The following is a 26263-nucleotide window of genomic DNA, read 5'->3' on the forward strand; positions in this document are numbered from 1 at the left end:
ACATTCTTATAATATGTCAACAAAAGTTAGATTTTATTTCCATCATTTACACTTTCAAAATAACAGAAAACAAAAAAATGGCGTCTGCAAAAGTTTGGGCACCCTGCAGAATTTATAGCATGCACTGCCCCCTTTGCAAAGCTGAGACCTGCCAGTGTCATGGATTGTTCTCAATCATCATCTGGAAAGACCAGGTAATGTCAATCTCAAAGGTTTTAAATGCCCAGACTCATCTGACCTTGCCCCAACAATCAGCACCATGGGTTCTTCTAAGCAGCTGTCTAGAAATCTGAAACTGAAAATAGTTGACGCTCACAAAGCTGGAGAAGGCTATAAGAAGATAGCAAAACGTTTTCAGATGTCAATATCCTCTGTCGGAAAGTAATTAAGAAATGGCAGTCATCTGGAACAGTGGAAGTCAAAGCAAGATCTGGAAGACCAAGAAAAATATCAGACAGAGCAGCTTGCAGGATTGTGAGAAAAAAAATTCAAAACCCACGTTTGACTGCACAATCCCTACAGAAAGATTTGGCAGACACTTGAGTTGTGGTTCACTATTCCACTATAAAGAGATACTTGTACAAATATGGTCTTCATGGAAGAGTCATCAGAAGAAAACCTCTTCTATGTCCTCACCACAAAAATCAGCATTTGAACTTTGCAAATGAACATATAGACAAACCTGATGCATTTTGGAAACAAGTTCTGTGGACCGATGAGGTTAAAATGGAACTTTTTGGCGGGAATGAGCAAAGGTACGTTGGAGAAGAAGGGGAACAGAATTTAATGAAAAAAAACCTCTGTCCAACTGTTAAGCATGAGGGGGAAGAATCAAGCTTTGGGGTTGTATTGCAGCCAGTGGCACAGGGAACATCTCACAAGTAGAAGGAAAAATGGATTCAATAAAATTTCAGCAAATTTTGGATGCTAACTTGATGCCATCTGTAAAAAAGCTGAAGTTAAAGAGAGGATGGCTTCTACAAATGGATAAAGATCCTAAACACAGCTCGAAATCCACGGGGGATTACATCAAGAGGCGTAAACTGAAGGTTTTGCGATGGCCTTCACAATCTCCTGACCTCAACATAATTGAAAATCTATGGATAGACCTTAAAAGAGCAGTGCGTGACAGACAGCCCAGAAATCTCAAAGAACTGGAAGACTTTTGTAAGGAAGAATGGGCAAAGATACCTCAAACAAAAATTGAAAGACTCTTGGCTGGCTACAAAAAGTGTTTACAAACTCTGATACTTGCCAAAGGGGGCAGTACAAGATATTAACTCTGCAGGGTGCCCAAACTTTTTTTGACACCATTTTTTGTTTTCTGTTATTTTGAATGTGTAAATGATGGAAATAAAATCTAACTTTTGTTGACATATTATAAGAATGTCTAATCTGTAATTTGATGCCTTTTATAGATTTTTCCATCTTTCCTTAGCTTCTTTATGCACATTTAGGCTAGGTTTCCACTTGGTGTTTTTTTTTGGGGGGCGTTACACCTAAAAAAAAAATGCCAGCAAAAACGCCAGAAAAACTGCCACAGGTTTTGGCAGTTTTTCTGGCGTTTTTTCTGACGTTTTCCCTGGTGTGTGGAAACAGCCAAATTTGTCCCCTGTTGCAGTTTTTTCACTGTCTTCAGGTACCACTCTGTGGTTCGGATGCTGAGCGCCGGTCCACAGAGTGTAAGGAGATGAGGAGTGATGTACAGCATCACTACTCACCACCCACGGCCGTATAGTATACAGGGGTGTATAGTGTACCCGTGTATACTGTACAGGAGTCGGGAATCCTGTCACCAGACTGACAGGACTCCCTGCTCCTATAGCCCCTTTGGGCGGTATACAGAATATACAGCTATCTATAGATAGCTGTATATAGTGTATACAGAACAGGAGGTCCACTTATCTCCCTCGTTTCTGTCACCGCCGATCCATGTAGCTCTGCCCCCTAGTGATGACTTCATTAGGGGCGGAGCTACAGACAGGAGTCAGGCTAGTCTTAAGCTCTGTTCACATTTGGATAATGGCAACAGACCCTTCTGCCAGTTTCTACCCAGACAGGGAGACTCCAGCTGTTGCTAAACTACAACTCCCAGCATGCCCAGACAGCCAAAGGCTGTCTGGGCATGCTGGGAGTTGTAGTTTAGCACCAATTGGAGGCTCACTGTTTAGGTAAACATTGCATTATGGGCGCTCTCCCCAGCAGAGAGCGCAAAAAATGTCCTAACCCATTTTTTTGTGTTTTTTTTTCTTCTCATTTCAGATCCGTGTATGCAGAGGATTCGATGGATTACAACGGATGAACTTGATTTTTTTTATTTTAATAAAATGGTTAATGAGGGCTGTGGGGGAGTGTTTTTTTTTAAATAACATTTTTTTTCCAATGTGTTGTGTCTTTTTTTAATTGAATATTCAGGCTTAGTAATGGAGGCTGTCTAATAACCCCCAATTATTACCTTGGTACGCACCGCCACATGGGTGTCGGGAAGAGCCAGTACCAACAGGCCCGGAGCGTCAAAACTGGTGCTTCTGGGCCTAGGCGGTAACAGGCTGGCGTTATTTAGGCTGGGGAGGGCCACCCTGGTAACATCAGGCTGTTGCTGCTTTGATGGTATCGTGCTGATACTGAATATACAGGGAACCCTATGCGTTTTTTTTTCATAAATAAAAAAAAAAAAAAATGCATTGGGTTCCCCCTATTTTCAGTATCAGCCAAAAACCAACCAAGCTGCAACAGCCTGACGTTACCAGGGTGGGCGAGGACCATTGTTACTGGCCCTCCCCAGCCTAAGTAACGCCAGCCTGTTACCGCCTAGGCCCAGGAGCGCCATTTTTGACACTCCGGGCCTGTTGGTACCGGCTCTTCCCGGCACCCCTGTGGCGGTGAGTACCGGGGTAATAATTGGGGGTTAGCGCCAGCTGATTTTGGGGGTAACGCTAAGCCCTGACTTAGTAATGGATTCCGTCTATTAGACAGCCTCCATTACTAAGCCTGAATATTCAATAAAAAAACACATTGGAAAAATTATTTTATTTTAAAAAACACTCCCCCACAGCCCTCGTTAATCATTTTATTAAAATAAAAAAAATCAAGTTCATCCGTCGTAATCCATCGAATCCGTTGTAATCCTATGCATACATACGAGAAGAAAAAAAAACACAAAAAATGGGTTAGGACGGATGAACTTGAACTCTGAATAAGAACTCTGCAGGGGAAAGCGCCCATAATGCAATGTCTACCTAAACAGGGAGCCTCCAATTGGTGCAAAACTACAACTCCCAGCATGCCCAGACATGTCTGGGCATGCTGGGAGTTGTAGTTTAGCAACAGCTGGAGTCTCCCAGTCTGGGTAGACACTGGCAGAAGGGTCTGTTCCCATTATCCAAACGGACAATGTGAAGAGAGCTTCAGACTTACTAGCCTGGATCTCCTGTAGCTCCGCCCCCTAATGACGTCATCACTAGGGTGTGGAGCTACACTGACCCACGGGGACTGGACGGAGGTAAGGGGACTTCTCCCTCTTCTGATAGATAGATGTATATAGTGTATACCGCCCAAAGGGTTATCCTACACTGTCCAGCAGTGTAAGTTAACTCTTTCCTTGCCGGACTGGCTTAGCACACAGCTCAGCAAGGGGTTAAGTGAGCCAGCAATGTGAATACTGTATACACATTGCAGGCTCACTGTAAGTTCTTGCTGGGTAGTAGGTATACGATGTATATCTACTGCTCAGCATCAGCTGATCTCCCGGCTCTGTAGCCTTGAGAACAGCTAATCCCGACAGTCACTTCAGGACGATCGCAGCGTGTGTCAGGAGAAGTGACATCCTCTGTGATCTGTCCCTTACTGCAGGTACTACTACTCCCAACATGGATCACACTCTGCTCAATGCTGGGATCTGTAGTACCTGCATTAATAGACAGATTGCAGCGAGTGTCACTCTTCCTGACACCCGCTGTGATCCCCCTGTATAATGTATAGATACGGGCGGCTGCTCTTCTATGGTCCCCTGCACTGACGTATATATACACATATTCCTATTTCCCATAGAGTTTTGATTGGCTGGAACCATCTGACCAATCACAGCTCTCTGCAGGAAATATGAATATGTGTATATATACAGCAGTGCAGGGACCATAGAAGAGCGGCCGCATCTATACATTATACAGAAGGATCGCAACGGACCCCTTCGATCTTTCAATTAATACAGGTAACTACTACTCCTATCATAGAACAGTGTGTTCCATGCTGGGAGTAGTAGTACTACCTAAAAAATGTAAAAAATAAAATAAAAAGTAAAAAACACACACACACACTACATTTTTATTATTGTCGGCTACATTTTTAGTGCCCTACCCTCCCACATAAATTGGACCCTGTTTAAAAATAATTAAAATTTTGTTATAAAAAATATACATTTCGTTAAATACAATTTTTTTCCATCACTACTGTATATTTTTTATTATTTTTTAATGGTACACTACAAAATTAAAAAAAAAGGTATCTCCATCACTTTTTTGGATCGCTAAAGTCCAAAAGAGAATAAAAACCGCCAAGAAAAACGCCAAATTTAAAACCCACATGGCGTTTTTCTTGGCGTTTTTTTCACTCCCATAGACTTCTATGGGAGAAAAACGCCACGATTTTCCCGAAAAAACGCCAAAGAGGTAGTTTTTTAACAACTGCCAAGGAGCCCAAAAATGCCAAAAGGATAAAAAAAAATGCCAAACTGAAAAACGCCAAGTGGATTTGGCATTTTTCAGTTTACTATTGACTTGCAGCTAACATCTGGCCACAGCGTTTTTTCACAAAAAAATACGCCATGTGGCAGAATGGGCGTTTTTATTGGCGTTTTTGTAAAAAAAAAACAAGTGGAAACCTAGCCTAATACAAATTTTTACCTGGGGTGCCCAAACTTTTGATTCCCACTGTAGATGTCTGTATACTCTGATCAGAAGGTCACTTACCCACCTCCGTTCCTGCTCCATCATTAGACATGGAGCTACACAGAAAGATGACAGAGCTGGGACAGGGGTGATAAGTTAGGCTATTCAGGGGGAGAACCCCCAAAAATGTACTAACCCATTTTTTGTGTTTTTCTTCTCTTCTCATTTCAGATACGTGAATGCGGAGGACTACGTGGGATTCGATGGACTACGACGACCTGCAATTTTTTATATTTTTTTAAAAATAAAATAGTTAACGAGGGCTGTGGGGGGGGGTAGTGTTTTTCCTAATAAAAATGTTTTATCTTGTGTGTGTTTTTTTTTATTACTTTTCAGGCTTAGTAGTGGAAGCTGTCTTATAGACAAAGTCCATTACTAAGCCAGGGCTTAGCATTAGCCCCAATTACAGCTAGTGCTAACCCCCAATTATTACCCGATACCCACCCCCACAGGGGTACCGAGAAGAGCCGATACCAACAGGCCCAGAGGCGCTCTTGGGCCTAGGTGGTAACAGGCTGGCATTATTTAGACTGGGAAAGGCCAGTTACAATGGTCCTCACCTACCGTGGCAACGTCAGGCTGTTGCTGTTTGGTTGGTATCTGGTGGAGGATAAAAAGACACACACGTTTTTTCTCCATAAATAAATAAAAAAAAGTGTGGGGTTCCACGTATTTTCATTCTCAGCCAGATACCAACCAAACAGCAACAGCCTGATGTTACCAGGGTAGGCAAGGACCATTGTTACTGGCCCTCCCCAGCCTAAATAATGCCAGCCTGTTACTGCCTAGGCCCAAGAGCGCATATTTGGCCCTCTGGGCCTGTTGGAATCGGCTCTTCCTGGTACCCCTGTGGCGGTGGGTACCGGGGTAATAACTGGGGGTTAGCGACAGCTGGCGGCTTCCACTACTAAGCCTGAAAAGTAATAAAAGTTAAAACATTTTTATTAGGAAAAACACTCCACCCACAGCCCTCATTGACCATTTTATATATAAAAAAAAAATAGCAGGTCATCGTCATAGGCCACCGAATCCGACATATTCATCCGCATTCACGTATCTGAAACAATAAGAGAATAAAAACACAAAAAGGGGTTAGTACATTTTTGGGGATTCTCCCCTGGAGAGCCTAACTTACCACCCTTGCCCCAGGTCTGTCATGTTCCTGTGTTGCTCCACGTCTAGTGACGGAGCAGGAACGGAGGTGGCCTTCTGATCACCGTATACAGCCATCTATATAGCAGAGCGCAATGGCCTCTTCTACTGTTGCAAAACTACAACTCCCATGCTGCCTGGACAGCCTTTGGCTGTCTGGGCATGCTGGGAGTTGTAGCCTTCACTGTATGACTAAGCTAAGCAACACCCTACGTTACACTCTCTAAACTACGTTTTATCTGCCTGTAAAACTAAGCAAGCTACACTACACCTGTGTAAAACTACGCTAACACTACGCTGGTGTAAAACTATGATCGGGGACATTTATCATTGTTGCTTTGGCAAGAGAGTTCTGTAGGTTTTTTTGTTTTTTTTTGCTTTAGTTTTGCTTTTGTATGACATATTTATCATACTATCACAGTGGGTAGATAAATTTGGCTTACATAAGCAAAAACCAATAAATGACTTCAGAACACCATATGCAGCTTTGAAAAAAATTTGATATATTGAACCCTGGTAACGTCAGGCTGCTACTGTTTGGTTGGTATTTAACTGAATAAAAATAGGCGGAACCCTAAGCTTTTTTTTTTTTTTTGCATAAGTAATTAAATAAAAAACGCATATTTTTATTCTAAGCCAAATACCAACCAAGCAGCAACAGCCTGACGTTACCAGGGTGAGCGAGACCATTGTTACTGGCTCTCCCCAGCCCAAAAAATGCCAGCCTGTTACCGCCTAGGCCCAGGAGCACCATTTTTTATGCTCCGGGCCTGTTGGTACCAGCTCTTCCCAGCACCCCTGTTGCGTTTGGTATCATTGGGGGTTAGCGCTAGCTGTTTTGGGGGCTAACACTAAGCCCGGCTTAGTAATTGACTCCGTCTATTAGACAGCTTCCTCTACTAAGCCTGTCAAGTAAATAAAAAAAAAAAACACAACACATTTAAAAAAATATTTTATTCCAAAAAAACACTTCCCCACAATCCCTAGTTAACCATTTTATTAACATTAAACAAAGAAAAATGCTGGTCATCGATGTAGTCCACCTAATCCAAAGCGGAAAAAACACAAAAATTAGGTTAATCCATTTATTGTCGCCTGCTCGCACATCTCCCACACCGCACGACTACAACTTCCAGCATGCCCTTACAGTAAGGACATACTGGGAGTTGTAGTCGGTGGGTGGTGCAGGTGATGTGTGGGTGAGTGACCTACTTGTTACCTACCCCCTGCTGCAGGACTACAACTCCCAGCATGCCCTTACAGTTAGGACATGTTGGGAGCTGAAGTTGTGCGGCGGGGACTGGTAACAAGCCTGTCACTTGCCCGCACAGTACAACTACAACTCCCAGCATGTCCTTACTGTAACTACTTTATACCTGTGTAAAACTACAACTCCCATCCTGCCTGGGCAGCCTTTAGCTGTGGGCATGCTGGAAGCTGATGTCCCTTCACTATTAAACCTGCAAAACTACAACTTCCAGCATGCATGGACAGCCTTAGGCTGCTTGGGCATGCTGGGAGTTGTAGTCCCTTTACTTTAAAACGTAATTTACGTCCTTTTTTGTTTGAAACCTAAGCTATGCTAACTACGCTACAATCTAAGCTAGCTACGCTATACTAATGTTAAACTAAGCTATCCCTACGCTGGTTTCCCTCACTCCCTGCCTACTACACTACGCTACCTACGCTAACTACGCACCCAGAGTCCGTAGTAAACATACGCTAGCCGCCCTACGCTAACTGCGCAGTGGAAGGAAGCTGCGCATGCGCTCTTAGTTTTCGACGGATCGTAGATAACTTTACATCAGCGGCACCGAACGTGTTACAGCAGAGCCCCGCCCCTCCTGGCGTCACTATATATAAGCCATTACCCACAATCCTCTCTTCCTCTTCGCCATCTTAGCCGGCGTCATGAAGTAAGCGATATCTAAGTGTTCTGAAATGTGTTGTATGAATCCGCTGCCATCCTGCCGTCCGCGCCCGTCCTTCTCCCCGCCGCTATGGGGAGGTGGTGGTGCCGGGCTCTCCGCTCCCTCACCGCTCTATATTTTGTGTCCGCAGGGTCGAGCTGTGCAGCTTCAGCGGTTACAAGATCTACCCGGGCCATGGGCGGCGGTACGCCAGGACTGACGGGAAGGTATGGTGCTGGGAGCCGCGGGGCTGTGTGGTGGTGACCGGGGGGGCTGTGTCGGGGCTGTGTGTGTCTCTGTGACCGGGGGCTGTGTCTCGGTGACCGGGGGCTGTGTGTGTCGGTGACCGGGGGGGCTGTGTATTGCAGGCCGGCGTGCTATCGGGAAGCACCGGACACTTCCGGCCTGGTTGGCTCTGCTGTGTGGGACACGTGATCTGATCGTATAGCTGTGTCCCATCCTGTAGCTCTCTAGCTGTTGCAAAACTCCCATCATCCCCAAAAGCCTTTGCTAGGAGTTGTAGTCTTGGATTAGGTTTGGGAACACTGATACAGAGCGGTGTGTAGGCCATTGTTTCCCAACTAGTGCACCTCCAGCTGTTGCAAAACTACAATTCTTAGCATGCCTGGGCAACCTTTTGCTGTCTGGCCATGCTGGGAGTTGTAGTTCTGCAGCAGCTGGAGACTTGCTGGTATAATTCCTGAAGCTGCTTCTCTTAGCTCTGTATAGCGCTGTTCACACTTGGCTTCTTTCTAATGGGAGACAAAGTGCTGCCCAGTCTGTCACATGACTGATACAGCAGCACCCAGTGTGGTACTGTCACCATGCGTCTGCATGTAGCACTATTCTGGTCATTAGACTGCCCTTGTGATGGGGGCTTTCGTGTGAACTGCACCTTAACTGGAATTAATGGAAGCTGTGGAGGCCGCAAGTCTCCGCATCACTTTATATAGTGCATTGGCTTCTATATAAGGCTGACCGATTCCCTTTAAAGTAAGGAAATTCCTCATCAATGTGATTTGCCTTAAAGGAGTAGTCCAGTGGTGACTCAGTGGTTTACAACTTATCCCCTATCTTAAGGATAGGGGATAAGTTGCAGATCGCGGGGGTCCGACCCCTGGGGCCCCCTGCGATCTCCTGTACGGAGCCCCGACAGCCCGCGGGAAGAGGGTGTGTAGACCTCCGCACGAAGCGGCGGCCGACACGCCCCCTCAATACAACTCTATGGCAGAGCCTAAGCGCTGCCTTCGGCAATCTCCGGCTCTTCCATTGAGATGTATTGAGGGGGCGTGTCGGCCGCCGCATCGTGCAGAGAGATCGTGGGGGGCCCCAGCGGTCGGACTCCCTGCGATCTCAAACTTATCCCCTATCCTTAGGATAGGGGATAAGTTTTTCACCACTGGACTACCCCTTTAAAGGAAAACTGTCAGAATAGTCGCCTGCACAAACCAGTGGTACTGCCTGGTAGTGTGGGTAACGCAGAGAAAACATATGCTTACAATGCCTGGATCTGTTGCTCTGTTCATCAGAAATCTCCTTTCTGAATATGCAAATTAGCAGTAAGTGGCACAGGCGGGGTTATGATTCAGGCATTGGGATGTCAGTGCTGTTTCTTAAGCTCTCGGCCAGGCTAATTATGTACTGCCCCCTCTCTGCTTTGTAATCGCGTTTTCTGCGCATGTGCAGCCTCCTGGCTACACCTGGAAGCGGCGTCAGAGCGGCTTCATAACTGTGCTGAGGCCGCTTCTGGGTGTGGCCAGGAGGCAGGACATGTGCAGTAAATGCGATTACAGAGGGGAGAGGCGGAGGGAGGCAGTGAATGATCAGCCGGGCCAAGAGCTGAAGAAACAGCACTGACGTCCCAGTGCCTGAAAGCTGATTTTTAAATTTTAACCCCGCCTGTGCCACTTACTGCTAATTTGCATATTCAGAAAGGAGATTTCAGATGAACAGAGCAACGCATCCAGGCATTGTAAGAATCAGTTTTCTCAGCGTTACCCGCAGTACCACTGGTTTGTGCAGGTGACTAGTCTGACAGTTTTCCTTTAGCCTGGTACAGGCTGGTAGTGCGGGTGATGCTGAATATCACTTATTTACCCCTGATCCGTGGTCCTGTTAGTCTATCATACTTCTTATTCTGTCAGCAGGCTTGGTGCATGATTACCCAAAAATATATAAAGGCCATCTGAGAACCTCTATCACATGGTCAATCCAACATAAAAACACCAGCAACACGGACCATAGTGAAACAAATAGATTTCAAACACAGGTCAATCTTTATTAACATAAATACAAACAGCAGGTGGGTACACAAGTATACACAGGCAGAAGAATGAGGAGAGTATGATTTATTTCTTACATTAAAGGGGTACGCCGGTGAAAACCTTTTTTTCTTTTAAATCAACTGGTGGCAGAAAGTTAAACATATTTGAAAATTACTTCTAGTAAAAAAAATCTTAATCCTTCCAGTACTTATTAGCTGCTGAATGCTACAGAGGAAATTCCTTTCTTTTTGGAACACTGATGACATCACGAACAGTGCTCTCTGCTGACATCTCTGTCCATTTTAGCAACCGTGCATAGCAGATGTATGCTAAGGGCAGCATGGTGGCTCAGTGGTTAGCTCTGCTGCCTTGCAGTGCTGGGGCTTGGGTTCAAATCCCACTAAGGACAACAATATATAAAGCGTTATTATTATATATGTTGTTATAACGTCAGCAGATAGAGCTGTGGTCGTGATGTCGTCAGAGAGCATTCAAAAAAGAAAAGGATTTCCTCTGTAGTATTCAGCAGCTAATAAGTACAGGAAGGATTAAGATTTTTTAATAGAAGTAATTTACAAATATGTTAAACTTTCTGCCACCAGTTGATTTAAAAGAAAAAAGGTTTTCACAGGAGTACCCCTTTAAGATGCAGATGTATCCCCATGAGGATATACTAATATGGTAAATTGAAACTTGATAAAACCCAAAGTGATATAAAGTATCTCAACCAATGTAAAACAGATGCAAGAAGTTGCCCTTCATGTACTGGTTGGAAATGCCACTTACAAGACCATGCACCCTATAAGGAACACCTCACCTGGTTCTGAGGTGAGGTGTTCCTAATAGGGTGCATGGTCATGTTTCTTGTGCGTTCATTATCTGCTGTCATTGACCCTTTTCTTATGGTCCCTGGCTGTGACTCTTGTAAGTGGCATTTCCAACCAGTACATTAATGGCAACTTCTTGCATCTGTTTTACATTGGTTGAGATACTTTATATCACTTTGGGTTTTATCAAGTTTCAATTTACCTTATCCTCATGGGGATACATGTTCATGTATACATCTGCATCTTAATGTAACAAATAAATCATTATACTCGCCTCTCATTCTTCTGCCCACCTGCTGTTTTTTAATTTTTATGTTAATAAAGATTGATTTGTGTTTGAAATGTTTCACTATGGTCTGTGTTGGCGTTATGACAGGAGCATGTTAACTTTACTACTGCTACCCCCAAGCCTGCTCTCAGCGGAAAAGTGAGTGGTGAGGTCGGCGTGCTCCTGCTGCTGTTATAAGGAGAATGACAGCTGATCGGGGGTAGGTAAGTATTGTCAGTGTCATCTGCCCTACACGCCTGTAAGTTGGTGCTGGTGACATGGACAGGTTCCCTTTTAGGCTAGGTTCACACTGCAGAATTTCCAGACTGAATCAGTTGGCACTAGGACCACGCGGACACTGCAGTCTCCAATAGACTGTGTTCCGCGAGTATTTCTGCCTGAATGAGCAACACCATTCTTCAGGCGAAAATTTTCAAGCTAATTTTCCATTCAAATTCCAAATTGTGAATTTGTGAACGGAAACCCATTCACTATACTATATTTAACTTGTTTGTGCAGAATCCGCTGCCCTCTTGATTTTCAGAGGTTAAAGGGGTATTCCAGGAAAACTTTTTTATATAGATCAACTGGCTCCAGAAAGTTAAACAGATTTGTAAATTACTTCTATTAACACATCTTAATCCTCTCAGTACTTATGAGCTTCTGAAGTTAAGGTTGTTCTTTTCTGTCTAAATCCTCTGACACGTGTCTCGGGAACCGCCCAGTTTAGAAGAGGTTTGCTACGGGGATTTGCTTCTAAACTGGGCATTTCCCGAGACAGGTGTCAGAGAGGATTAAGGCAGAAAAGAACAACCTTAACTTCAGAAGCTCATAAGTACTGAAAATATTAAGATTTTTTTAATAGAAGTAATTTACAAATCTGTTTAACTTTCTGGAGCCAGTTGAGAGATGTGTATGCGTGTGTTTTCCTGGAATACCCCTTTAACTTTGGTCTTCAGCATAAAACTGTTCCGCAGTTCGATAGAAAACTTTCAGCAATTCGATTCCTTGCACAATTTCCTTTGTCTAAACATGCTTTCCTTGCCTTGTGGTGGTGGTCCTGGTCAGTCATGACGTCTCTGTCCCATATGTATATAGTAAACTACTGGAGGAAGGTTGTCTAACATGATCTGTTCTTATCAGGTCTTCCAGTTCCTTAATGCAAAATGCGAGTCTGCATTCCTGTCCAAGAGGAACCCACGTCAGATCAACTGGACGGTCCTCTACAGGAGGAAACACAAGAAGGGCCAGTCAGTAAGTATTGTACAGCGATCAGGTTCTATGATGGGGACCTGTCTCCAAAGACTGTTTAGTAGGCCTCCCTGGTGCAATCTGCAGTCCTTCCCTGGTGATCACCGTTCCTGCTTATAAAGGAGTCCTGTGTAGGGCCTTATAGGAGGGGCAACCTCTTTAACCCCTTAAGGACCAATAACCAAGCCTATTTTCTCCTCCTCGCCCTCTAAAATCCAACTACAGACTGGATTTACAGACCCATATAAGGGCTTGGTTTTTTTTGCGTGAGCAATTGTACTTTGTAATGAAACCTCATTTTTCCATAAAATGTTAAATTTTAAATTTGTTTTCACACTCCACACTCTATGGTAAAAATGACATGTTTTCTTCTGTGTGTCAATTCGATTAAAATGATACCCATGGTTAACATTCTATTGTACCACTTAAAAAAAAAATCTAACTTGTACAAAATCAGTGTTTTAAAGGCGCCCTATTTTGACAACCTATAACTTTTTTTTCATATTCCGTAGATGGAGCAGTATGAGGGCAAATTTTTTGTGCCATGATCTGTACTCTTGATACCACACTTGCGTATGTGAAACTTTTAAATGACTTTTTTTATACTTTAGAAAAAAAAAAAATTGTATAAAATGTGACACAAAGGCAGCAATTTAAAAATTCTTTAAGTTTACGCTGTTCACCATACAGGATGGTTAACATATTTTCATCGGACATTTACGCACACGGCGATAACAAATGTTTGTTAAAAAAAGTTATGCTTTTTGGGGGTACTATGGGGATGACCATTTCCATTTTTATTGGGGGAGAATTTTTCAAGTTTTACACTTAACGTTTTGTCTTACACTTCTGTCCCCATAGGGTACTAGCTATAGCAATCATTTGATTGCTAATACTGTTCAGTGCTATGCATAGGACACAGCACTGATCATTATCAGTGATCTTCTGCTCAATCTCAGACCAGAGCAGGAGACGGCTGGAGGCAGGTGAGGGGACCTCCGGCCACCATTTTAGATGATTGGATCACTCACGGCACTGCTATGGGGATCCAATCATCTTTTTAAACATCCACATTGCCACAGATGCTGTGATCTGTATTGATCACAGCATCTGAGGGGTTAATGGCAGACATCGGTGCAATCGCTGATGTCTGCCATTACCGGCGGGTCCCCGGCTGCTGAATGCAGTACATGACGTGAGCACCGCTGATGTGCTTGGTCATGTACATGGTCGTTAAAGGGAACCTGTCACATGAAAATGGCCTCTGAGAGGTCATCGTATGTTAAATATCGTATGTCGGCCATCCCAGGTCGGGGGATCACTGTATATCTTGTACCTTTTTAGCTGATGTGGCAGCTATACTGGTTTGCAATGCCATTACAAATTTATTTAATTCTGTCCACACTTCCCATGAATCCTTTGGCTTTGTGTGTACAATATTATTGTTGCTCCTGTTCACCTAATTGGACTGATGGCGATCAACCACTTTATAGTATTGAGTTCACCTGGGGTAAAGGCAGTTCACATTATGTGCAGTTATGACATTTTCTTTTTCAAAGTAAATTTTTTACATACCGAAAATGTCCAAAATCGTGATTATCGGCCAAACCGATAATCAGTCGATCCCTAATTTATATACAACAATTTGCAGATCTTGTAAAAAAAAAACAAAAAAACAAATGCTCTAAAACGTTAATTTAGTAATTACACTTTGTGACATTGATGTAAGTCAGTCCTGGTGCACACACTGGCCCTGACTTACGAAGAGTGGAGTGTAGTTTTATTTCTCTAATAAATGTTCATGGTAATTAATAAGGTTTTCCTGCATTTTGCTTTTTATTTTTTTAACACATGTTCTGATCTGTAGGGTTTTCCTTGGCTCAAATCCACCGCACTCTGTGGAAACCTTAGTATATTTTTTTTGTCAGGGACATGCCCCTTTTCCCTGGCAGCCATGCCCCTGGTCAGGTTTTTTCATTTCTAGCGCAATGAGACAATGTCACACAACCCAACAAAACATGTCAGGTTTACAATAGTAAATCAGGGCCATTGTGTTTTTTTTGTTTTTCATAAGTTTCACATTTTTATTCCTTTTTCTTTTTAGGAAGAAATCCAGAAGAAACGTTCCCGCCGTGCTGTAAAGTTCCAGCGAGCAATCACTGGTGCCTCTCTGGCTGAAATTATGGCAAAGAGGAACCAGAAGCCTGAAGTGCGAAAGGCTCAGCGGGAACAGGCCATCCGGTGAGTCTGGCTGGAAATTGAAATTAAACCTGCCCAATCCTTCTCTCCCCTGACACCATACATATTAAATAATCTACCTGGCATGCTGAACTTAGTAGGTTTGGTCAGCACATCTGTCAAGAATATTTGGCTTAAAAATATTTACTGACATGCTAGCAAAGCTGATTGGTCTTCTAAGGGTATAATCCCTTTTTACACATTTTATGGCAGTCATGGAATATAATATAATTACATGGGGTACTGTGGCTACACACTGCTGGGATCCTCTGCAATCTCCAGAATGGGGCCAGTCTCATACCCCCCAGTGCTTTGCCTCCCACCTTGCAAGACAAACTGGTCCCAGCAGGGACGGGCCCGTTCATATAATCACTGGCTGAGATGGAACACCGCTGTGGCCTGTGACTGGCTGAGGTGCCAGTCACTGCTGAGACTAGTACATTTCAAAAGGTGGTGTAGGAGCACTCAAAGGTAAATGGGTGCCAGGTATATTCCCTCTCTGCGCAGCCACCGTGCTGACCGCAGAATGTAGATGCCTGGCAGATAAACGGCCATGCTCCACTGCGATTACTGCTCTTTAGCTTCTCGCAACTTAAACATGGCCGACATGACATGTAGCAGCCGCTGGCCACGCCAACATGCTAATCTCTGTTCTCACCCCAACTCTCCTCATCTATTCTTATCTTACACTCCTCTCTTCCATACTCCTCTCTGCTTTCACTTGCCTGTATACTATACTCTCCTCCCACTTCTCTCCTAATCTCTGTACTCCTTTCCTAACAAAGGAGGGGAGGAAGTTGCGATGGGCCCTGTTTTGGACATTGTGGAGGGACTAGCACCATTTGCAAATGAGGTGTAAGTAGTCCCTAGATGTTCTGAACTGAGGTAGCTACAGCGCTCCAGGATAGAACCACTTCTATTCCAGGGTGACAGCCTGGGCACCACAGAGATCACCACTCTTCTAGCCTGATTGACAGCAAGGACACTGCCGACATCACAGCTTTGCAGACTTTTGCCTCTTCATTTACAGGGATAGTGCTGCTTCTAGGCCTGCACTTTATTTCAGTGAAGTGGTGTCTGGTGCCCAGGATGTCACACTGGAATAGGAGTGGTTATAGCCTGAATTGCTGTAGCTACCTCTGGTTTTAGAACGGTTTGGGACAACTTTCTGTGCATTGTCTGCTGGCATTTCGGCCAAGTATAGCAGTCAGAGAACCCGCATCGCTCTCCTGTTCACCCGCACTATAACCTGGTGTATCGGGTTATAGTGCGGGAGAACGTGTGACAGTTTTCCTTTAAGCGTACATAAACGATAGCCCTATGCCATGCAAGATAGGGCCAGGGATTATTCATGCTATTTAGAATATTAGACTAGATTGGCCGAATGGTTCTTATCTGCCATCATTCTGTTATGAAACAGGAAGGATGCTGCCAAAGTAGGGTGAAATACATTGACTTTAAATGCTTGCTCCAACTTAGATCTTAAGTTACCTAATGGTCAGTGATAAACAGACTATATAATTCTTTGTTTTAGGGCTGCAAAAGAGGCAAAAAAGGCAAAGCAGGCTACCAAAAAGACTGTTCCTGCCAAGGTAAGTGCCAAGAGCACTCAACACAATGAAGAGGTTCTCTGTTAAAGTCCTGGGCAGAGGAAAAGTTGTTGCCCATAGCAACCAAGTAGATTGCTGCTTTCATTTTGAGTTTTTCCTTCATTAAAATAAAACTCCTAAAATGGAAGTAATCTGCTTGGTTGCTAAGCGCAACAACTTTCCCTCTGCACAGGTTTTGATAAATCTCCTGCAATTAGAATTGCAACCTAAAAAAAAGTTCAACGCTAGGTATGTGAAGAAAAGGCTTACAGCATTTATTAACTTCTACAGTCATGGGAAAACACTTCACAATCCATTACCACACACTGATTTGGGAAGATTTGTGAAAACCTGTGTAGTTGTAGTAACAAAGATTCTTTCCTTTTTTGCAGAGGCCTTTAAAAAAAAAAAAAAAAGCTGTAATTGCTATGGGCAACTAGTCCACTTCTCTGCACAGGTTTTGCTAAATCTCCACCATTATTCCCAAAGCTGTTGGTGAACCTCCAGTCTACAACTCTCAGAAAACCCAGTTTAAAGACAACTGACCTAAACTATGTACATTATGTGAAATTAAACCTTTCAAATGTACCGTGAGAGAAACTTATCCCAAATTGGCTGCCTTTGTTTTGCCCTCTTGCCCTTGGTTTTGACCATTTCTAGGGCATCCAGTGACCTGGTCAGACATGCTCAGTTCAACTGTATATTGCTTGTTGGTCTCCTCTGTATGCAAAAAAGATTGTGGAAAGTGTGTGCGTACTCTGGTGTTTGGCAAGTCACACATTCACACGGCCAGAAATTCCCCAGTGTGCACAGTGCTGCAGAATCCCATTAAAATCAATGGGACTCTGCTGCAGTGGATTTTCTGAGGACTTTGCCGCTTGAAAATTCCACCAGCAGGGACGGGCCCATTCAGCTAATAACTGGCTTAGTTGGGACAATGCTGTGGTCTGTCATTGGCTGAGGGGCCAGTCACTGCGGAGACTAGTACACTTCAAAAGGTGGGGGAACACTCAAAGGTAAGATGGGTGCCAGGTATATTCCCTCTCTGCGCAGCCAACATGCTGACCGTAGAATGTAGATGCCTGGCAAGATAAACACGACCATGCTCCACTGCGATTACTGCTCTCCTGTAGCTTCTCGCAACTTAAACATGGCCGACATGACACGTAGCAGCCATTTTTCACTTTTAAAGGGTACTCCGCCCTTACGTCTTATCTTTTATGCAAATGTATGATCGTGGAGGGTCTGGCTGCTGGGACCCCCACAATCTCTGGCTGGCGCTTGGAGCTTCAGTGTTCATGATGCCACAACCTCTCCGTGTCTGAGGGGGTGTGACAGCCGGTACATAGCTGTCATGCCTCCTCCCATAGACATGAATGGAGGGGGCGTGACAGCTGTGGTTGCCAATCATCGGAATGACTGGGTTGCAGCGCCAAAGATTGCAGGGGTCCCAGCAGCTGGACCCCTGCAATCAGACATCTCCTATCCTTTTGGAAAGGGCATAAGATGTTTAGGGGTGAAGTACCCCTTCATATTAGAACTCGATGAAAATGGTGTCAATGGTATACATTAAAAAAATTTACATGAGCAGTAGCTAAGCAATAGCCATGTATTGAGCCTGAATAACGTTTAACCTTCATATTTGTTTAGGCACCATCAAAGACTGCACCCAAGCAGAAGATTGTGAAGCCCGTGAAGATGCAGGCTCCACGTGTTGGTGGAAAACGCTAAGCATTGTGTTACACTTGGCCATGCTAATAAACTAGTTTTGAAAAAAATCCAATTAGATTGTTTTTTTTTTTTTTCTTTAGTTTTCGGTGTCTAAAAATGTATTAGACAAAACGAACCATTGAATTATATTTAGAAGTCTTCCAGTCGTGCATAGCACTGTCTTTGTTTCTATGGATTTTAGAAGTGCTATTCACCTGCATACCACTTCTCTGGATGTTACAATTTGCTGTTTTGATATTAAAATGGGGGAGATTTATCAAAACCTATCCAGAGGAAGTGGTGCAGTTGCCCAAAGCAACCAATCAGATCGCTTCTTTCATTTTTCACATGCCTTTTCAAACATGAAAGAAGCAATCTGGTTGCTTTGGCCTTAATTTTTGAAAAGGGCCTGTGAAAAAGCGATCTGGTTACTCGTGGCAACTTTCCTCCGGACAGGTTTTGCTAAATGTCCCCCATAGTGTGTAATTGTACTTCTAAAGCAGTGTTGCCTGGACAACCAAAGGCTGTCTGGTTGTGGTTTGGCAACTGCTGAAACCCTGGTTGAGCAGCAATAGTCTAAGGTGTCATAAACGCTGTGCAGCTCACTGACATGAGAGCATGTGTTTAACCCCTCTTTTCTTTCACATTGTTACACTGATTTTTAGAAGGTGAAGTGGAAAATACAAACACTCCTCTCCACTCAATTTTGCACCTACAGGCCCATATGATGGCTTGTTTTTTGCGCCACCAATTGTATTTTGTAACTACATCAATTTCACCACAATCTACAGTGAAACCAAAAATGTTTAACTTTCGGGGCTTCCGATTCTATACAGTGCACTTTTTGGTAAAAATATTTATTCTGTAGGTCCCTATAATTAAAGATATCCAACTTATTTAGGTTTAATTTACTACTTTAAAACAAAAAACTTTGTACAAAAACTGGCATGTTTAAAAAATGTTCTTCTGACCCCCTTTACTCAGAAAATTTGCCTTTGCCACTAAGATCAAAACAGACTAAATCTGATGTGCCAATTTGCTCAGAACGCTCTTACTTATGAAGATTGCATTTTTCTAGATTTTACATTTTCTACTTGTATGACAGTAATGCCACATCAAACTAATTGATTCAAATCTACAATACGTCTACTTTATATTCCCATCATTTGATAAACATTCTTTAACTTTTTTAGAAGGTGTAGAAGTTTAGCAGCATTGTTCCAAACGTAGAGCAGCAGAGTACCATTTTAAACCCCTAAAAGTAGTCAGAATGACAGTTTATTTTGCTTGTATATCTGTGAAATGCCTAAAGGGTTAATTGAGGGGGGATTTTAAAATGTAAATTTTTTTTGCTGATTTTTAATTTTATCTTTTTTTTTCTGTAACACAGCAGGTGTTGACAAATGCAACTCAAGATTTATTCCCTGAATTCTGACACGTGTCTCACACACAGGCCTCAGACATGAAGGTGTGCTGTGTGGAATTTGGGGCCTACTTTTAGTCTAGGATATTTTGCTGGCATAACTTTGCAGAGGCCATGGGGTGAAAACATTTTTTGGGAGATCTTTTGTGACCGGTAGAGATGAGCGAACTTACAGTAAATTCGATTCGTCACAAACTTCTCGGCTCGGCAGTTGATGACTTATCCTGCATAAATTAGTTCAGTTTTCAGGTGCTCCCGTGGGCTGGAAAAGGTGGATACAGTCCGAGGAGACTCTTTCCTAGGACTGTATCCACCTTTTCCAATCCACCGGAGAACCGGAAAGTGAACTAATTTATGCAGGATAAGTCATCAACTGCCGAGCCGAGAAGGTCGTGACGAATCAAATTTACTGTAAGTTCGCTCATCTCTATTGGCTGGACCTAAAACCGGGCATATCACGGTCAGAAAACCAGAGGCAAAAATGAGCCAACTAGAGTCACTATATGACTCCGGTGTGCACAGTGAAATGGATACAGGCCAGGTCTGGCTGGCATACAGAAGTGCCTGTTTTTTGGAGACGATAGATTTAGGTAGCTCTACTAATTTGGGTAGTAGGTGAGTAAACAAGTTAGTCTGTAAGGTTGAAGAAAAAAATTCATAAAGTTCAACCTAAAACCTTAGAGTGTTCCAGAGTAAGGCAAAAACTGTCTAAGGATGATGCCATATGCCCTATGACAGGAGAAATTCCTTTCCAACTTTAGATCTAAAGGGACAAACTGTTCAATATCAGAATAGTTTCCATAACCTGTAATATAGTTTTCTAGACAAACATCCAGGACCCCTTTGAGCTTGTCAGACATCACAAGATCTTGGCACAGTTTTATATTCTCACTGCTTACAGCAAGGAATCTCATCTGTGATGATGGCGAAACACTTTCCTCTAGACTTGGAGGATGAGCCCTTGTCATGGTCAGTGGCCTATGTATAAAAAGATCACTGATTAAATGGTGGCTATTTATTCAATCACACAAGTGACTTTTTGCTCACCTTGTGACCTTTGTCAAGCAGTTCAGGTATTGGAGTACAGTACTTAACCCCTTAAGGACCGGGGTTTTTTCCGTTTTTGCATTTTCATTTTTTGCTCCTTGCCTTTAAAAAATCGTAACTATCAATTTTGCACCTAAAAAAATCCATATGATTTATTTTTTGCGCCACCAATTCTATTTTGTAATGACGTCAGTCATTTTGCCCAAAAATCTACGGTGAAACGGAAAAAATCATTGTGCGACAAAATTGGAAAAAAAAAAGTTTTGTAACTTTTGGGGGCTTCAGTTTCTACATAGAACATTTTTCGGTAAAAATGACACCTTATCTTTATTCTGTAGGTCCATACAATTAAAATGATACCCTACTTATATAGGTTTGATTTTGTCGTACTTCTAGAAAAAATCATAACTACATGCAGGAAAATGTATACGTTTAAAATTGTCATCTTCTGACCCCTGTAACTTTTTTATTTTTCAGTGTATGGGGCGGTATGAGGGCTCATTTTTTGCGCCGTGATCTGAAGTTTTTATAGGTACCATTTTTCATAGTGCATTTTTGGTCACTTTTTATATCATTTAAAAATGAATAAAAAGCGATCAATAAGTCCTATTTTGGACTTTGGAATTTTTTTGCGCGCACGCCATTGACCGAGCAGTTTAATTAATGATAAATTTTTATAATTCAACATTTCGGCACGTGGTGATACCATATGTTTCTCTTTATTTTTTATTTACACTGGTTTTTTTTTTTTATTGGAAAAGGGGGGTGATTCAAACTTTTAATAGGGGTTAAATGATCTTTATTCACTTTTTTTTTTCCACTTTTTTTTTGCAGTGTTATAGCTCCCATAGGGACCTATAACACTGCACACACAGATCTTCATCATTGATCACTGGTTTCTCATAAGAAACCAGTGATCAACGATTCTGCCGCATAACTGCTCATGCCTCGATCTCAGGCACTGAGCAGTCATTCCGAGATCGGACAGTGAGGAGGCAGGTAGGGGCCCTCCCGCTGTCCTGTAAGCTGTTCGGGATGCTGCGATTAGCCGCGGCTATCCCGAACAGCCCGACTAAGCTAGCTGGCAAATTTCACTTTTAGCCGCTCGGCTCTAAAGGGTTAATAGCGCGCAGCGCCGCGTGCTATTAGAGGCGGGTCTCGGCTTCACTATGACGCCGGGCCCGCCGTGATATGATGTGGGGTTACTGTGTAACCCCGCCTTATATCAGGAGAGCAGGACCAAGGACATACCGGTACATCCTTGGTCCTTAAGGGGTTAAATATGGTGTACAAAGTGACATCACATCCTGTTGCAGTGTCATTCAATTACTATAAGTAAATGAAGTAGGATTATAGTTGTACTTTATCATACATATTCATAAGGAGACCAACACATCTGTAAAAAAAATACTTACCACAACATAGGTGATACATCGATCGTAGTGCAAGTGGAAGACTCCATGTAAAGTCCAAGTATACCTTTTCGGTCAGGTGGAGTTATTGGCCGTAGTAGTAGAGCAAAATGCAACAAAAGATTTGTGGCAATGTATGCCAAACTTCCAGTTCTGGCAGATGTGATGTAGTGCGGCTGGTGATGTCTGGCAACTGTGTGCATTGTATTCACAGGGTGTCATCTTAGTGACTGGCAGTGTTATACTGCGGGCAGCGTATGCTAATGGATTGGGGCCCCCTACGTCAATTGTTCAGGAAACCCCCCCTTTTTCATGTCACTTGGGGACCCCTGTATGTCACTTGTTCAGGGGGGGTGCCCATCCATATCAATTGCTTAGGACACCTCCAATATCAATTGTTTAATAATTTATTCAAACCCCCTCCATACAGGAAAAATACAGTGATGTCACAGTACAGGAATAATACACACAGTGATGTCACAGTGCAGGGATAATAGTGATGATACAGTGCAGGGAAAATATACAGTGATGTCACAGTACAGGGAAAATATACACTGTGTATATTATCCCTGTACTGTGACATCACTGTGTATATTTTCCCTGTACTGTGACATCACTGTGTATATTATCCCTGCACTGTGACATCACCGTGTATTATCCCTGCACTGTGCCAGCACTGTATTATTCCTGCACTGTGACATCACTGTGTATTATCCCTGCACTGTGCCAGCACTGTGTATTCTCCCAGCACTGTGTATATTATCCCTGCACTGTGACATCACCGTGTAGATTATCCTTCACTGTGCCAGCACTGTATTATTCTTGCACTGTGACATCACTGTGTATTATCCCTGCACTGCGACATCACCGTGTATATTATCCCTGTACTGTGCCAGCACTGTGTATTATCCCTTCACTGTGTATATTATCCCTGTACTGTGACATCACCGTGTATATTATCCCTGCACTGTGCCAGCACTGTATCATCACCGTGTATATTATCCCTGCACTGTGCCATCACCGTGTATATTATCCCTGCACTGTGCCATCACCATGTATATTATCCCTGCACTGTGCCATCACCGTGTATATTATCCCAGCACTGTATTATCCCTGCACTGTGACATCACTGTGTATATTATCCCTGTACTGTGACATCAGTATACACAGTGATGTCACAGTACAGGGATAATACATACAGTGATGTCACAGTGCAGGGATAATAGTGATGATACAGTGCAGGGATAATACAGTGCTGGGATAATATACACGGTGATGGCACAGTGCAGGGATAATATACACGGTGATGGCACAGTGCAGGGATAATATACACGGTGATGGCACAGTGCAGGGATAATATACACGGTGATGGCACAGTGCAGGGATAATATACACGGTGATGATACAGTGCTGGCACAGTGCAGGGATAATATACACGGTGATGTCACAGTACAGGGATAATATACACAGTGAAGGGATAATACACAGTGCTGGCACAGTACAGGGATAATATACACGGTGATGTCGCAGTGCAGGGATAATACACAGTGATGTCACAGTGCAAGAATAATACAGTGCTGGCACAGTGCAGGGATAATCTACACGGTGATGTCACAGTGCAGGGATAATATACACAGTGCTGGGAGAATACACAGTGATGTCACAGTGCAGGAATAATACAGTGCTGGCACAGTACAGGGATAATCTACACGGTGATGTCACAGTGCAGGGATAATACACAGTGATGGCACTGTGCACATACGTGGGGTGTAGTAGTATTAGGTCACATAGCATGGGCCAGCACCAGAGCACGGTGAGTATTTACTTTATTTTCCTCATTACAGCTGGTGCCTGGCACTTAATCCCTTGCCGCAAATGGATGTAAATTTAAGTCCATTGTGGCATCCCGAGGTATGACTCGCGCTCAGCAGGTGCGTGTGCATATACTGGTGTCTTGGTTGCTTCCTGCAACCAGGACCCGCGGCTAATACCGGACATTGCTGATCCGGCTGATGTCCGGTATTAACCCTTTAGACGCTGCGATGAAAGCTGATCGCAGCATCTAAAGCAGAAGAAAACAGTTGCCGGTTAGCTCAGTGGGCTGTTCAAGACAACTAAGAGGAAAGCAGGAGGGTGCTTACCTTCCTTCCCGCTGTCTGATTGTCGCTCCATTGTTCCAAGCCTGAGATCCCGGCTGGAGCAATGGAGCACAGATTACACTGATCTATGCATTTCATGTATATGTATGTATGTATATATATATATATATGTGTGTGTGTGTGTGTATGTGTATATATATGTATATATATATACATACGTATATATACACACACTCTTTATACAGATACATACACCCATTCCCCGGATCTATACACAAATAGGTATATTACACAGACACAGAAATATGCGCACACACACATATATATATTTTACACACACACTTTCCCACGCAGGGTGCCTCCAGCTGTTGCAAAACTACAACATGCCAGTGGCTGTCCAGGCATGCTGAGAGTTGTAGTTTTGCAACAACCCTGCTTGGAAAACACTGCACACACACACATACACATGGGGGGACATTTATCATTATTCAATGTACAGGGTGGGCCATTTCTATGGATACACCTTAATAAAATGGGAATGGTTGGTGATATTAACCTGTTTGTGGCACATTAGTATATGTGAGGGGGGGGGGGGGAACTTTTCAAGATGGGTGGTGACCATGGTGGCCATTTTGAAGTTGGCCATTTTGAATCCAACTTTTGTTTTTCCAATAGGAAGAGGGTCATGTGACACATCAAACTTATTGGGAATTTCACAAGAAAAACAATGATGTGCTTGGTTTTAACGTAACTTTATTATTTCATGAGTTATTTACAAGTTTCTGACCACTTATAAAATGTGTTCAATGTGCTGCCCATTGTGTTGGATTGTCAATGCAACCCTCTTCTCCCACTCTTCACACACTGATAGCAACACTGCAGGAGAAATGCTAGCACAGGCTTCCAGTATCCGTAGTTTCAGGTGCTGCAGAATGGGCAAAACAAAAATTGGAACAGGACCCTCAGTTTACGCAGAAGATTTTGTTCAGTGATGAGGCAAGCTTTTATGTGAATGATGAAAATAACAAACAAACAACCACCGCTATTGGTCTGACACTAAGCCACATTGGATAGATCCCTCCAAGACGGTTGGAACACAAAAATTGATGGGATGGTGTGGTATATGGGGTAAAAAGATAGTGGGGCCATTCTTCATCAATGGAAACCTCAAGGCCACTGGATATGCCAAATATGCTACATGATGATGTGTTTCCCTCTTTATGCACTGAAGCTGGCACGTTCCCTGAGTTTTTCCAGCCAGATGGTGCACCACCACATTATGGGTGTCAGGTCCGAGCATTCCTAGATGAACAGTTTCCTGGTAAGTGGATTGGTCGTCATGGGCCAGTTGAATGGCCCCCAAGGTCTCCTGATCTGATCCCCTTAGACTTTTATCTTTGGGGTCATCTGAAGGCAATTGTCTATGCTGTGAAGATACGGATGTGCAGCACCTGAAACTACGAATACTGGAAACCTGTGCTAGCATTTCTCCTGTGGTGTTGCTATCAGTGTGTGAAGAGTGGGAGAAGAGGGTTGCATTGACAATCCAACACAATGGGCAGCACATTGAACACATTTTATAAGTGGTCAGAAACTTGTAAATAACTCATGAAATAATAAAGTTACATTAAAACCAAGCACATCATTGTTTTTCCTGTGAAATTCCCAATAAGTTTGATGTGTCACATGACCCTCTTCCTATTGAAAAAACAAGAGTTCAACCGAGCACTAGCGTCTCTGTATATCTTGTACAATAATAGAAATGACCTCATCCCTTCCCTGTAGCTTTGATACATATATGTCCTCTGAGCTGGTGTATATTTGTGCACAAAAAGGCCAGTTGCGCATTATTTGTGCGCTGAAACAAAGTCCACAGTTATTAAATCGCTGTCCACAGAAAAAGAGCTCCACGGCACACCTGAACGTAAACATCGAAACAAAAAGTTCCACCAAACTGATGCACAGAAAGCACAAATATGACCACTGCACAAATTTTTGCAGACAGAAATACACAGAAAAAACATCTACAACCAATGATAAATTCCCCCCATGGCCACTTATTAAGACCCCTTTCACACTATAAAATTCATCCGTTAAAAGATCCGTTATAAACATCCGTTAAAAAAA

General features: G+C 43.2%; 1 protein-coding gene across 1 annotated transcript; it reads left to right on the forward strand.

The window, feature by feature from the left end:
* The first annotated feature begins 7935 nt into the window (after window positions 1-7935).
* RPL24 (ribosomal protein L24) lies at window positions 7936-18228 on the forward strand. Its single transcript, XM_056556273.1, has 6 exons — window positions 7936-8014; window positions 8160-8235; window positions 12511-12621; window positions 14723-14859; window positions 16391-16448; window positions 18096-18228. Exons 1-6 carry the CDS (start codon window positions 8010-8012, stop codon window positions 18174-18176), a joined length of 468 nt encoding a protein of 155 aa, XP_056412248.1. The 5' UTR covers window positions 7936-8009; the 3' UTR covers window positions 18177-18228.
* Window positions 18229-26263: the final 8035 nt, after the last annotated feature.

The sequence above is a fragment of the Hyla sarda genome, chromosome 2, assembly GCF_029499605.1.
Source record: "Hyla sarda isolate aHylSar1 chromosome 2, aHylSar1.hap1, whole genome shotgun sequence".
NCBI classification, from domain to species: Eukaryota; Metazoa; Chordata; class Amphibia; order Anura; family Hylidae; genus Hyla; species Hyla sarda.